Source organism: Sarcophilus harrisii, chromosome 1, assembly GCF_902635505.1.
Source record: "Sarcophilus harrisii chromosome 1, mSarHar1.11, whole genome shotgun sequence".
Classification (NCBI taxonomy): Eukaryota; Metazoa; Chordata; class Mammalia; order Dasyuromorphia; family Dasyuridae; genus Sarcophilus; species Sarcophilus harrisii.
In genome coordinates, this window is record NC_045426.1 from 526,785,855 (window position 1) to 526,797,817 (window position 11,963).

At 39.7% G+C, this 11,963-nt stretch overlaps 1 protein-coding gene across 2 annotated transcripts; it reads right to left on the reverse strand.

Moving 5' to 3' along the window:
- Positions 1 to 270: 270 nt before the first annotated feature.
- ZADH2 (zinc binding alcohol dehydrogenase domain containing 2) lies at positions 271 to 11,087 on the reverse strand. 2 transcript variants are annotated; one of them, XM_003760107.4, is made up of 2 exons: positions 9,582 to 11,087; positions 271 to 1,945 (listed from the first exon to the last, which is right to left on the reverse strand). In XM_003760107.4, exons 1-2 carry the CDS (start codon positions 9,932 to 9,934, stop codon positions 1,021 to 1,023), a joined length of 1,278 nt encoding a protein of 425 aa, XP_003760155.2. In that variant the 5' UTR covers positions 9,935 to 11,087; the 3' UTR covers positions 271 to 1,020. The 2 variants fall into 2 exon arrangements, with proteins under 2 accessions (XP_003760155.2, XP_031802573.1); XM_031946713.1 differs by lacking the exon at positions 9,582 to 11,087 and adding an exon at positions 8,821 to 8,992.
- Positions 11,088 to 11,963: the final 876 nt, after the last annotated feature.

The following is an 11,963-nucleotide window of genomic DNA, read 5'->3' on the forward strand; positions in this document are numbered from 1 at the left end:
GCTACTGATTGCTTTTATAAATACATGTGGGTGTATACACCCACATGTATTTATAAAAGCAATCAGTATCAATATTTTTTTTTTTTGTTCTTGGACATCAGTATATTAAAGAGCTATGTGCATAATAGGAAGTTAAATGATCAAAAATAATTTTAGAACAAAATTTACTATGGGGGAAGGGATTAAATCATAATACTGTCAATAATAGAAATATATAAAGCTGTGGTTAGTAACTGGTGCTGTCTAAAAACATATAACATATTTTCCTCCTGTTGATACGAAATTTTATAAATTTTTTATTTTTTTGTAATTTTACAGAATGTATTCTTTACAATAAATTTTCAAAACTATTTTTTAAAAGCAAAATTTCCTCTTCCAAATATCTTCAAGTTAAGTGTAAATAATACCATGCTAAACTTCAGAAGGACACTTGTGGTTACATGTATGCATTTCCAAGATAATCAGTTTCACTTTTCTTGGGAATCTCCAAATTTATATTTGAATCAATTTTTATTTATCAATTTCTCCAATGCTAAGAACCCCCCCCTTCAATATTAGTGACTTTCAAGTGTAGAACAGTTTTTTACCTATAACCAAAATACCTTTTTTTTTTTTTTTTTTTTTAGCATGAATGTTAAATGGCACCTTAGGAAAATAAAAGGCAAAATGTGTTTTTAAAATTATTTTTTAAATCTCATAAATCTGAAGAAAGACTGATCAGATTGTGCATCAGGAAATATTAGATTCCTAGATGAAATTGGGATGAAACTGGTTGAGATTTTAAGTATGTAAGCTAAGGCGTCAAGGCACTTAATATTTTCAGCTACTGACATGACACATTTTATTTAAACTCCTCCTTTAAGCGAGAAAAGAGAGAACCCTGTTCATTAACACCTTATTGCTTTTTTTTTAATTTTTAATATTCTATCCATTACCAACTAAAATAAATTGTTTTTTAGTAATTCTGGGGCATAAAGTGCCCATTTTCTTTCTCTTTTGATTTATATCATTGTTCTGTTTTTACAGCTTACTGTTGACAGAGTGAGGTAATTCAACTACAATTTTTCCAGTGTTTTTTCTCATGTACATGTAATCTACAGCACGGAATACAGACTCCAAGCCAGTAAACTTGCCCTCTGGAGACGAGTCTCCAAGGTCCACCTCACAAACCAGTTTTTGACTTTCATACATCTTGAGCAAGTGGTCCATGGCCTTTTGGTATTCAGAAAAGTAATGGTTCAAGAAGAAACCGTGGACACTGGCGGATTTCTTCAGCAGTTTCCCTGGCAAACTCCCTGCTTTAACAGGCGAAAGGCCAGTAGGATTTTGGTAGCCAGAGATAAACCCAATAATTATCAAGCGCCCTTTGATAGCTAAGGCGTTGACAGCCAAGTCAAACATCTCTCCACCAACAGATTCATACACTACATCCACACCTTCTGGGTACTCTCTTTTAAGGACAGCCCCAACATTCTCAGTCTTATAGTTGATGGGAAGGTCACAGCCGAGAGATTTCAGAAAACCAGACTTTTCAGCAGAGGAGCAGGTTCCAATTACATGGCATTTTGCCTTCTTTGCAAGCTGCACAGCAAACTGTCCAGTCCCCCCAGCTGCGGCCGTCACCAAAACTTTCTTCCCTTCAGACAATTCTCCAAGCTCCTTCAGACTGATGTATGCGGTAGTACCACTTATAAGCAAGGTAAGGTACTCGGGTTTCACAGAGGGCACTGGCATTGCAATTTTGGCGGGCACAACTGTATACTCAGCAAAAGAACCAGGTGTCATGTAAGCCACAGCTTGGCCAATCGTGAATTTGGCACTAGCAGTAAGGCCTAAGGCTACTACCTCTCCGATACCTTCAAAACCTGCATCAAATGGGATCTTAACCGAAGTGCTATACCGACCAGCTGAGTAGTTTATGTCAGATGCATTAACGCCAACAAATCTAGAAGAAAACAAAAATAGGTTAAGATATTTTCTTCCTTAAGAATTTTAGCTATCATGTAGAAATTTTTTTCTGATTTAATCTATTAAGGAAGGGGTAATCACAATATATATTCAGATGGATTTGGGGAAAGAGTCCCCCAAACAAACACCTTCCCCCCCCCCCCAACAACTCAGTCCTGCTGTTGAAACTGAAAAGGAAATTAAACACACATTAGTACAACAGTGATTTTCAATCAAGCATTTGGCATACTTTATGGTTTCATCAGCCTAGAAATTGTTCCACATAATTTTAAAACTCAAGAAGTTATTTTCCCCCAGCATGCCAATTTTTTTTAAGGAAAAAAAAAAGCCTCTAAGTCTTCCTAAGCTTTATACAACATAGAAATTTCCTATGTGGATATGGGTTGGAAATTAATAGACCTCTTACCAAAGACATAAAGGCAACACTATGGGATAAAACATATATAAAGAAGTAGACTTGTATTGATTTTGGCAACAAATTAATACTTCAGATAATATTAATGACAAGGATATTATTCAGGATTGATGTGATGTGCAAGGTCATTGGCTGTAGCATGTTACTGTGGAGAAGCTTTAAAAACTGTTGGGAGTGGTTAAAACAAATTTTCTTTTTGATTTTTAAAATTCCAGCATAAAAAATAAACAATTTGATTAATTAAATCAAAATAACCTCATAAACATTTGAAATGTTGAATACTCGGTGCTTTTTAATCTTTTCCAGATGAAAAGGAATGTCAGTTCTCTTTCTATATATATATATATATATATATATATATATATATATATATATATACACACACACACACACACACACACACACACGCACACACACACACACATACACATATATATTCTTCTTTTTCCCAAAGAGAGGCAGAGATTTAACATGATTAAAATAAGATGATTACTTTCATTTTGGTATCAGGACTTAATTTAATTGGAGGGGCTTTATTTTTATACAAACTTTTCATCTTAGTAGAGCTCATAACAAAAATATCTTGATACATAAGGAAAAAAAAGAATGAGATAACTAGAATTAGAAAATGTCAGGAGACAGCTCAGGCATGTTACTGAAAAGCCTTAAAAATACCATTTCCACTTGTAGTAAAATGAAAAGATTACAGTGTCTGGTGGCATGCAGAAATCTGTGTAAGTATGTCATTTCCAAAGGATTCATTTCTAATTGTCATAGTAAGCTAAAGTGTTCAGGGCAAGGGGGACAAGTAATATTAAAATAAAGCCAATAAACCCTGTACTTAAAAATTCTATGTGTTTCCATACTGGATATATAGATATAAACATTAACATTCCCTTATACAATAATATAAAGAGCTCATAAAATTATTTGTTTCTGTTAGGTTGGTTTCGGAAGTCAGCAGAACACATATAAGGTCGTCTTAACCTGATACTGCATTTCCTACATCTGATGTAGAAGAATAGAAAGTGGTTAAAATGATGATTCTCGCCCCCCCTCCCCTTTTCTAATTTGGCCCAAGATAACTACATTCTATTTTTAGAGAAGAAAAACATCTGCCATTTTGTCCTTAAATTTACAGTTTTCAAGGTCCATTCTCACCTAATCTACTGTCTATCCTACCCCATCTTCGCCCCCAAAAAAGAAAGGGAGAAAAAAAGATAAAAGAAAGGAAAGACTGACTTCTAAAAAAGACCATGGCCTTTCAGGACATCACAGAGAGACCTGATGATAGCCAAGTTGCAGGGTTGATTGGTATCTCTGCTTTGGGATGCAAAGACAGCTTCAAGGAAAGGCTTATAGAAATAGAGTAAGAAAAGAGGATTTTTTTTTTTTGGGGTGGGAAGGAGAGGGTTACTACTGTTGTACCTGGTATTTTCTCCCCTTTGCCTAGTTTCTCAAAATTAACCCTTCCCATTCCAATACTAGTTCAATACCCTAAAACCTTATTCTAATGCTGGCCCACATAATATTCTCCCCTACTTCTTCAGAGCCCTAAACTGGATGGTAGTGATTTTGCGGCTAGGGGACCAGATACCCTTTGCTCTAACCTGGTACAATACCACACCCATAGATTCTTTCAACTTGACAACTATTTTGCTCTTTAGTTATCTGGGTACATCTGTATGGGAGATGAAGAGAAAATAAATAAAAAAATAAAATTTAAAAAAATCTCTGCAACAGTTTTCCCCCCATGTCCCTATTGTTCTACTCAAAGGCAAAAGTAAAAGAAATACAAAAGAAAAATAATGCTATGAAGACTCATAAAAGTAAGTCAGTGACCTGGAGATGGAAAAGGCAAAATGGAGGCTCTAAGATGTTCCTAAAGTATCTGGAAGTCTAGTCTGTCTGTTAGAACTTAGTAATTGAGGAGGTGGTCTATGATTCCCTTTTTGGGCTTTAACTAAAAAAAAGAAAAATAAAAACACCCCAAACAATTATAATATTAAGGATACCAGAATAATAACAATAACAAAGTCAAGATGAGGTGCCAAACACACACACACATATTTAATTTCACTTCCATACACCAGCACTTTGACACCAGCCTAACTCTTTTTGTTGGGGGGGGGGGGGGGGAAGCTGGCCTTGCTAAAGCCTGATCCCTAAGGGGTTCCAAGAAGAAATGATAAAGGAGAGATAGAAACAGGGCTTGGGGAGCGCCTGATTTTTTTCTCCCTTACTATTTTCTATCTTCAGTGACTTGTCAACTTTTCCTATTACACCCCCAGCCCCATTAACACTACCACAAGCTTTTAACACAAAGAATAAAATACTTAAGAGGGGCTCTAATGAGAGAGGTGTCATGCTGAGCTGGGGTCCAGGAAAAGGGAGAAGGGGATGGGCAGGCAGTTAAGGATGCTGATGTTAGGCAGAGAGCGAAGTGAGAACCCTTCAGGGTACGGAGACCTTCAACTCCATTCCACTCTCTCGCCCCTCCAAGCACCCGCCTCCCCTGACCAGCCCTGATTCCAGTGAGTCACGTCTTGCATCTTTTCTGTGCCTTATCTGGGGGAGAAATAGGATAAGGAGAAGGAAAGGTGGGGGGATTCTAGGAAATAGAGAGCACGTGCTGGGGTGATGTTGAGGCAAGATTCAGGTCAGGCAGCCTAAGCCAATTTTTTTTAAAGCCGGTCTGCAAAACCACATGAGACTAGCAGCTCATAAGTTTTCAGTGAAGCCCAAAGGAGAATGGGGTGAAAGGAGTGAGGAGGGAGGCAGACTCTCTGCCAGTCTTTTGACTTTAATTTTTGGTTTTGCGGCTCCCTCTTCCCGCCCTCCTCCCCCACCACAGTCCAATCTTTTAAAGCTGCTTCCTCCGTGTGAAAAGATTCTTTGGGGCCAGTGGGCTACCAACCCTCTTATTATCCAATCCCCGTATTTTCCAATCCTCCCAGAAGTCCACCCCAGACATCCTCCAGTGAGGGTTCACCCTCCCCTCTTTGGTTTTCCCCTCCCCACATTCAGATGATCAAACTCAGCAGCTTACATTGTCCACAGAGAGCCCTCCCTTCCTTACCTAGCCATTTCAGAGTAGCTGAGAGGGATTCTCTTAGCCCACCAGCCACCTTCATTTAAAAACTAGAATCAAGTTCAAGAGCATCAAGAAAGAGGTGAAAAGACTGAGGTTGGGGGAAACGGAATTGGAAAAGACAACAAGAAAACTGAGAGAAATTCTACAAGGGGACTGCAATAATTTGCTAATAGCTCTATTTCCACAACTCCTTTCCAAAGTAAAATGTGTTCATTTTAATGTGTGAACCTAACAATTTCATCGAATCGGCTTTTTTAAAAATTGAAATGGAAAAAAGCGCACAGGTTTTTTTGTTTTGTTGTTATTGTTTTTTTTTTTTTTTTTTTTTTTTTTTTTTGGGTGCAGGCTTTTCCCAAATAATTATACACTCTTCTTGAGTCACTCAGTTTATTTATACTAAAAAGTGTTGAACCCTTTCGTCTTGTTTATTGTAAAAACAGGGCGATCCTGCAGAGGGGAGGGGAAAAACTACTCTATTAGAAAAAACAAAACAAAACAAAACTCAAGACTGAAATTCTGAACAAAAGTCCTAAATACAGACAAAACAAAATCATCCACAGATTATTTTAAAAATTGCTACCCGGTTAATTTTTCCTTACTATGATCAACAAAACTAAATCTCGCCACCTTCTTTGAAATTTTAATAAATTTTCTGATCAATCATCTGAAACTTCAGCGAGGAAATCGTTTAAAAATAATTTTGAAACGAAACAAAGTGTTTTTACATAAAGCTCAAGGACAGCATTTAGGACAAACTGTGGGTGGTGGGATTTTCTTTAAATATTGATATAGAAAAGGGAGGGTAATGGGAGTTGTCCTCCACAATATAACAAGAGAAGGTGAAAATTGGAAAATGACTTTTATGGTATAAATATATACCTTGAAGACTTTATACCCTCCTCTCATTCTCCTGAAATGACAAAGTTTATTGTCTTAAATCGATTTCTAGTTTAAAAGCATTTCTCTTTGAATAAAGATTTTAGCTGGTTTTCAGGTCATATGAAATAAGATAGCAAATGGTTCACTTCCTCAAAAAAAAAAAAAGTTGGAGAGAAAAGAAAAAAAAAGCAAAACATCTTGTGTATTTATAAAAAGGGGAGAGGGGTTTATGTGTTAAATAATCAATTCCAAAGAATATTTTATAATAAAAATGAGGGCTGTTTGCATAAAATTTCAATCCAATTAACATTGTTCAGGAGGTGGATTACAATTAAAGTGAACAAACTGCCAATAAATTATTAAAATTACATTTTATTTTAAAAAATCCTATAGAATGCCATCTTCACTGAAACTGGCTTGCAAGATTAAATTAATTGAAGGATTTTTCTTACCCTTTGGGGAGGGATGAGGTTTTCCAAAGGGGCAGCGACAGTGAAGGAAAGGGGGGAATGTGTGTGTGTATGTATGTATGTAAGTGGAACGAATTGGCCCCTTTCTCTTACTGTGTCAGCTCCCGAGGAAAAAGTCTGTTGTAACAATTTTATTTTATTTTTTAAAAATAAATATGCATATTAATAAGATATTCTGTATTTGAGAGAATAATTGAAAGGCATTTAATCCAAGCTAGTTACCCCCAAATTTGTGATTTACATTCCAATAAACTGATATCTGGGATACTAAGTTACTTAAATCTTTGGAATAATCCTACCTAACCCTCATTCAGCAGAACTGTTCCCTCAATCTACTAGACAGGCACCATTGGGTAATGGCTGAGAAGCCCCTAGGGGGAAGAGGGAGACAGAAGAGAGGAGGGGTCTGACAAGGAAAAAATACACAAGTAACCTGTTAAAATTCTTAGGTAAAGAGTGGTGGTGAATGCTTTTCTCATCTGAGAGACACAGTCCTTAGTCATCTATATGTCTAACTTCTCAGCGTATTCCCTCATTTTCATTCCCCTACCTTAATTAAAAAATGATACTGTATCCAGTCTTTGGAGGTTGGCGCTTTCAGCCATTACTAGTCCCTCTCTCTGTAGAAGAGGAAACCAGACAGCGTGAATTTTATATATCGGTTTAAAAGTTTTACAGATCAATTTAGTTTCCACTTTAAGCCTGGTTCTCATCTCTGCTTTTCCCCTAATTATAAGTGTATATGTATATATATGGATATGTGTGTATATTAAAAATAATTTGTATACAACATACTCTAAATTCAAGCACAAAACCAATTTACTTAAAGTTGGGAAAAATGGATTCTCTCCCTAGTTCAGCCCCTCCTTTTAAAAAGCTGAAGTCTGAAAATTTTACTTCACAATGAAATAGATTCATTTATTACCATTCCAATTTCAAAGTTGCAAACTTGATAATTAAGGAGAAAATTCTGAAACAATCAGACACCTCAATAAGTCTCTCAGCCAACTCAAAGCATTAGCCTCCACCCTTCCGGACTCTGAATCAACCATAGCATTCCCAACAGGATTTCCAGAAGTTTTACCGCTCCCACTCCTCTAACGGTATATCTATCATTCTATGACTTCTTAAATCATCCGGAACTGTTTTAAAGTCTGATACTATTTATAAAATGGAAAGATTAGAAAGTCATTTTAAGTAAAAGCACATCGTATTCTCAAAATCTTAGTTGTGTATGAAGCAATCTCGAAATCAGACGTAGCATTTGCAACAGAACATTTAAAGCACTTTAAAATCTCCGTTTAACCCTCTCATCCCTATAAACCATTTCATTAAAAATATGCAAAATCCCCTTCACAATTCAAGCTGCATTTCACAGACATGAAGATGCTTCATCAGCACTAAATATTCTAAAAAGTGGTACAGCTGGATAGTTTGAGGTAACACAGTGGGAAGAGGCTCCCTTATAGCTACACAGCTTATGGGAATGAGGACCAGAGTAATGACAGTGATTGAGACCGACATGAATGACAGGGGCAGGATGGCACTGACTGTTTGGGAGACCCCTCCTGTTGATTTCCTACTTACTAAAGGTTAGTGAGGTGGAGAAAACATTGGGGAGGGTGAGGAAGAAGGGCACAGGGTTAGGAAAGATAGACACACCAAGTGGGTAACACAGACACTTCCCAAAGGATGTGCAGACAAATGTAAAGCACGTGCACATAACAAATGCAGTTATGCCCAGTGTATTCAGAAAGAGAAAAACAAAACAAAACAAAACAGGAAAAAACCCCTAATTCGACCTTATATCCTGCAGATGATGAAGACACAACAGATACGGGGTGGATGCATCAGAACCAATACTCGGAATGCGTGGATATTATATGACACAGGGGTAGACAATAACCAAACAACATTGATAAAAAGCATACAGCATAGGCAGATGCATATCAACACACCCACGATACAGACACCGCAGCAAAGCTGCCACAAACCTGGGAAGGACAAGGAAAAGACATCCTGCTTTCTCTGTCTCTTCCAGTATACTTTACATAAAATCGTCGCTTTATTTCCGTGTTGCTCCTTCTCATTCCTAAAGATTATAAGTCAAATAATGGTGTGTGTACACATGTGTGAGTGTGTGTGTGTGTGGTGGGACGGGCGGGGAGCTTCCCCTTCTGGGTCGCGTTTGTTTTATTTTGGGGGTGGAGAGGGGAGGGGTAAGGAAAAGGATGGGGGAAGGGAGGGGAATCCCAAATTAAAACAGCCCCGAAAGTATCAGGACATTCTGGCAGCAGATATTCACAACAACAACAATAAAATTAAATTAACATTCGCCAGATGGCGGCTGGTACAACTTTATAGGATCATAGTAAGTCAGACTGGGTCTAAGAGAGTGAGACATACTGAGAGGTGGGGAGAAGAGAGTGAAAACGGGAGATAGAGAGGCAGACGCACAGACAGACAAACAGAGATGGAGAGAGATCGAGATACACTGCGGGGGGAGGAGAAGGAAGAGACAGAGACTGAAAGGCAGGCTTTTTTTTTTTTTTTTTTTTTTTTTTTAAGATTGGGAAATTTAGAGAAAGGAAGTAACCCAAAACAAATAATAAAAACAAAGCGGGGGCCATAACGTGTTTCGCTAAAGACCAGAAGTCGGGAGTAAACTATGGTAGGGGGCATCTGGGAGTAGGCGAGATCTCACAGGGGTCGGGGTAAAACGCCTGGGGGGGGGGGAATCCCGGCTGGAGCTCACCTGTTTCTGACGAGGAGGTCTCCGTCCCCTGGGAGGGGCACCGGGCAATCCCGAAGAAGGGTAACTGCTTCTCTGAAGTTTGGGCTCAGCTGGGTCACCACCAGCTTCTGCATGCTCTTGGGGATGGAGGAGCCCTGGAAATCCAGAAAGTGGCGTGCGTAGGACATGTCCACTATAGGCCGGGCAGAGGAAGAGGTGGTGGGCAGCCGGGGATTGGCGTGGCAAATCGGGCGGCGGTGCGGCGGCGGCGGCGGCTGCAACGGCAGCCCGGAGTCCCAGCACCTCGGCCACAGAGAAGCCCGGCTCTTTACAATTGCAGCAGGAGCAGCAGCAGCAGCAGCAGCCGCCCTCATCGCCCCCCAGCCCGCGACCTCCTGTCTTTCCTTCTCACCTATACCACCTTTGCCCGAGTCCCCTCCCCCTCTCCCGTACACAAACACACGCACGCACTCACGGACTGCAAGCCCGGATCTTGCACAGCACAGAAGGAGCTGTTTTCTTTTCTTCTTTTTTTTTTTTTTCTTTAAGCAGAGGCAGGTCTGCCCCTCCTCCACAACCCTTCGCTCTCCTCCCCCACTTCGACTCAAAACCCCCTCCCCTACTTTCTATTACACACCCTACCCCCCTTCTCTACCCAAACTCCTCCGGAGAGAGAAAGGGGTCCACGATCTCTCTCCCCCTTCGCCTTGCGAGATCTGTATATATAAATACAGCCTGCGCAATGAAGCCGACCTGCAGCCTGTTGGCTTCCTTCTTGTGCAAAGGCCGGCAAACACAACTCAAAAACCACAGATGACCCCCGCTCCCCTTCCTCGGATCATCTTCCGTGCAGCATCGAACTTGAAATGACCAAGTTCAGCTCGCTTGTCCCGGACCCCGGCAAAAAGGGGAAAAAAAAAAAAAGCTAAAATAATCCCTTTCCCCTCCCCCCCAAAGTCAAATCTTGTAAAACCTCTGTTTGGTTGTTGCTGTGCCTGTGTGTGCAAGCACACGCATTTGTGAGAACCTAAAATCCCAGCCACACCACGACACACAGCCACCCTACTCTACACAAATCCCTGCAAGCCCAGACCATCGAAACGATGCAGCCAGGGGGGCTCTACTATCGCTCAGTCAACGGGAGAAAAAAAAATGTGCTCTCCCCCCCATCCCCAATTCCTGCAACTCCCTCCCGTCTCCTTCCAGTTCCACTTCTCCTTTAATGTTTCTGATTTGTTTTGTTTTGAAATCTGCACGCCAAGGGATTCTCGCTTCTCACCCTTCCAATAAACGCGCCAGATATCCCTACACCTCTGTACTGTCTCAGAATAAAAAAAAAAAAAAAAAAAAAAAAAAAGACGGACTGCACTCCTCTGAAAGAAAAGAGAGAAAACAAAAATGTTATAAGATCAATAAACCTAGAGTGGAGAAGTTGCAGCTAATCTAATGTTGTTATTAGGAGCTGCTGAAGAGCCGGGGCTGCTGTCACAGGCGCCTCCCCTTCCCGTGCGAAATGTTCACTTCCTTGCAAGGTGGTACGAATCAACCCAGAGCCACTTAGCAACCACCAGCAGAGCGGTGATCTTGGGAAGAGTGAAAGCATCATAGTTTAGGGAACGGTTGCCGCCCTATTCACTATGTTCTTAACTTCTTTCCAAAAAGAAAAGAAGGTCCCTGCGGAATGTTCTGGTAATGATTATTATTTTGGGGTGGAGGGTGCATCATCTATCTCCCCTTGCACTTCTTCCCAACTTCTGCTAGGTTTTACGGCTTTCTTGTCCACTGAATATCCATTTCAACCTTTCCACATGTCCCATGAAAGTATCTTTAACTGAGTTACTTTGTTTATTTTGGCCTAGATTTCTTTTTTGCCCATTAGTGTTCTAAGTAGCTTCTGCACGATTTGCCGCTGGGAGAAAAAGCACATGTGGGAAGCTTAGTGGGCCAAACTCCCAGAGTACATAAACATGTTGAACTTTTAGGTGGTGATGCCGAGGGAGTTAATTGAATTGGAGATGTTGCAATGATGTATGAAGGGTTCATTTTATAACTCAGAATGATCTCCAGTACTATGGTGTCAATTCACTTCTTAATTGCATGCTATTGACCAAAAAATCAATTCACTTTTCATAGAGGAGCCAAATTAAGTATTTTCACAGTCTTCTATGATGAAGTGGGTTTATGATGTAAAATTATGCATATTTAAAATAACTAGAAAAATGTCCATTTTTTTTTTTTGCAGTGCATGAAATAGAATTTATCCTCACACCCCCAAATCTCTTAACTCGCCAGCCTCAATTCTTCAAACCTAAGCAATCACAACAAATGTGCAAGGGGTATACTGTTTCAAATATAGGAATCCGTGTGTGTGTTTGTGTGAGAGAAAAGACAACCAGAGAAGCT

Bases quoted from the DNA above. Each gene is read 5' to 3' on its own strand.
- ZADH2 (XM_003760107.4), bottom strand. From the start codon at position 9,934: ATGAGGGCGGCTGCTGCTGCTGCTGCTGCTCCTGCTGCAATTGTAAAG. The intron at 1,946-9,581 runs GTGAGCTCCAGC...GTTTTCTTCTAG, and splicing joins GACCTCCTCGTCAGAAACAG to ATTTGTTGGCGTTAATGCAT.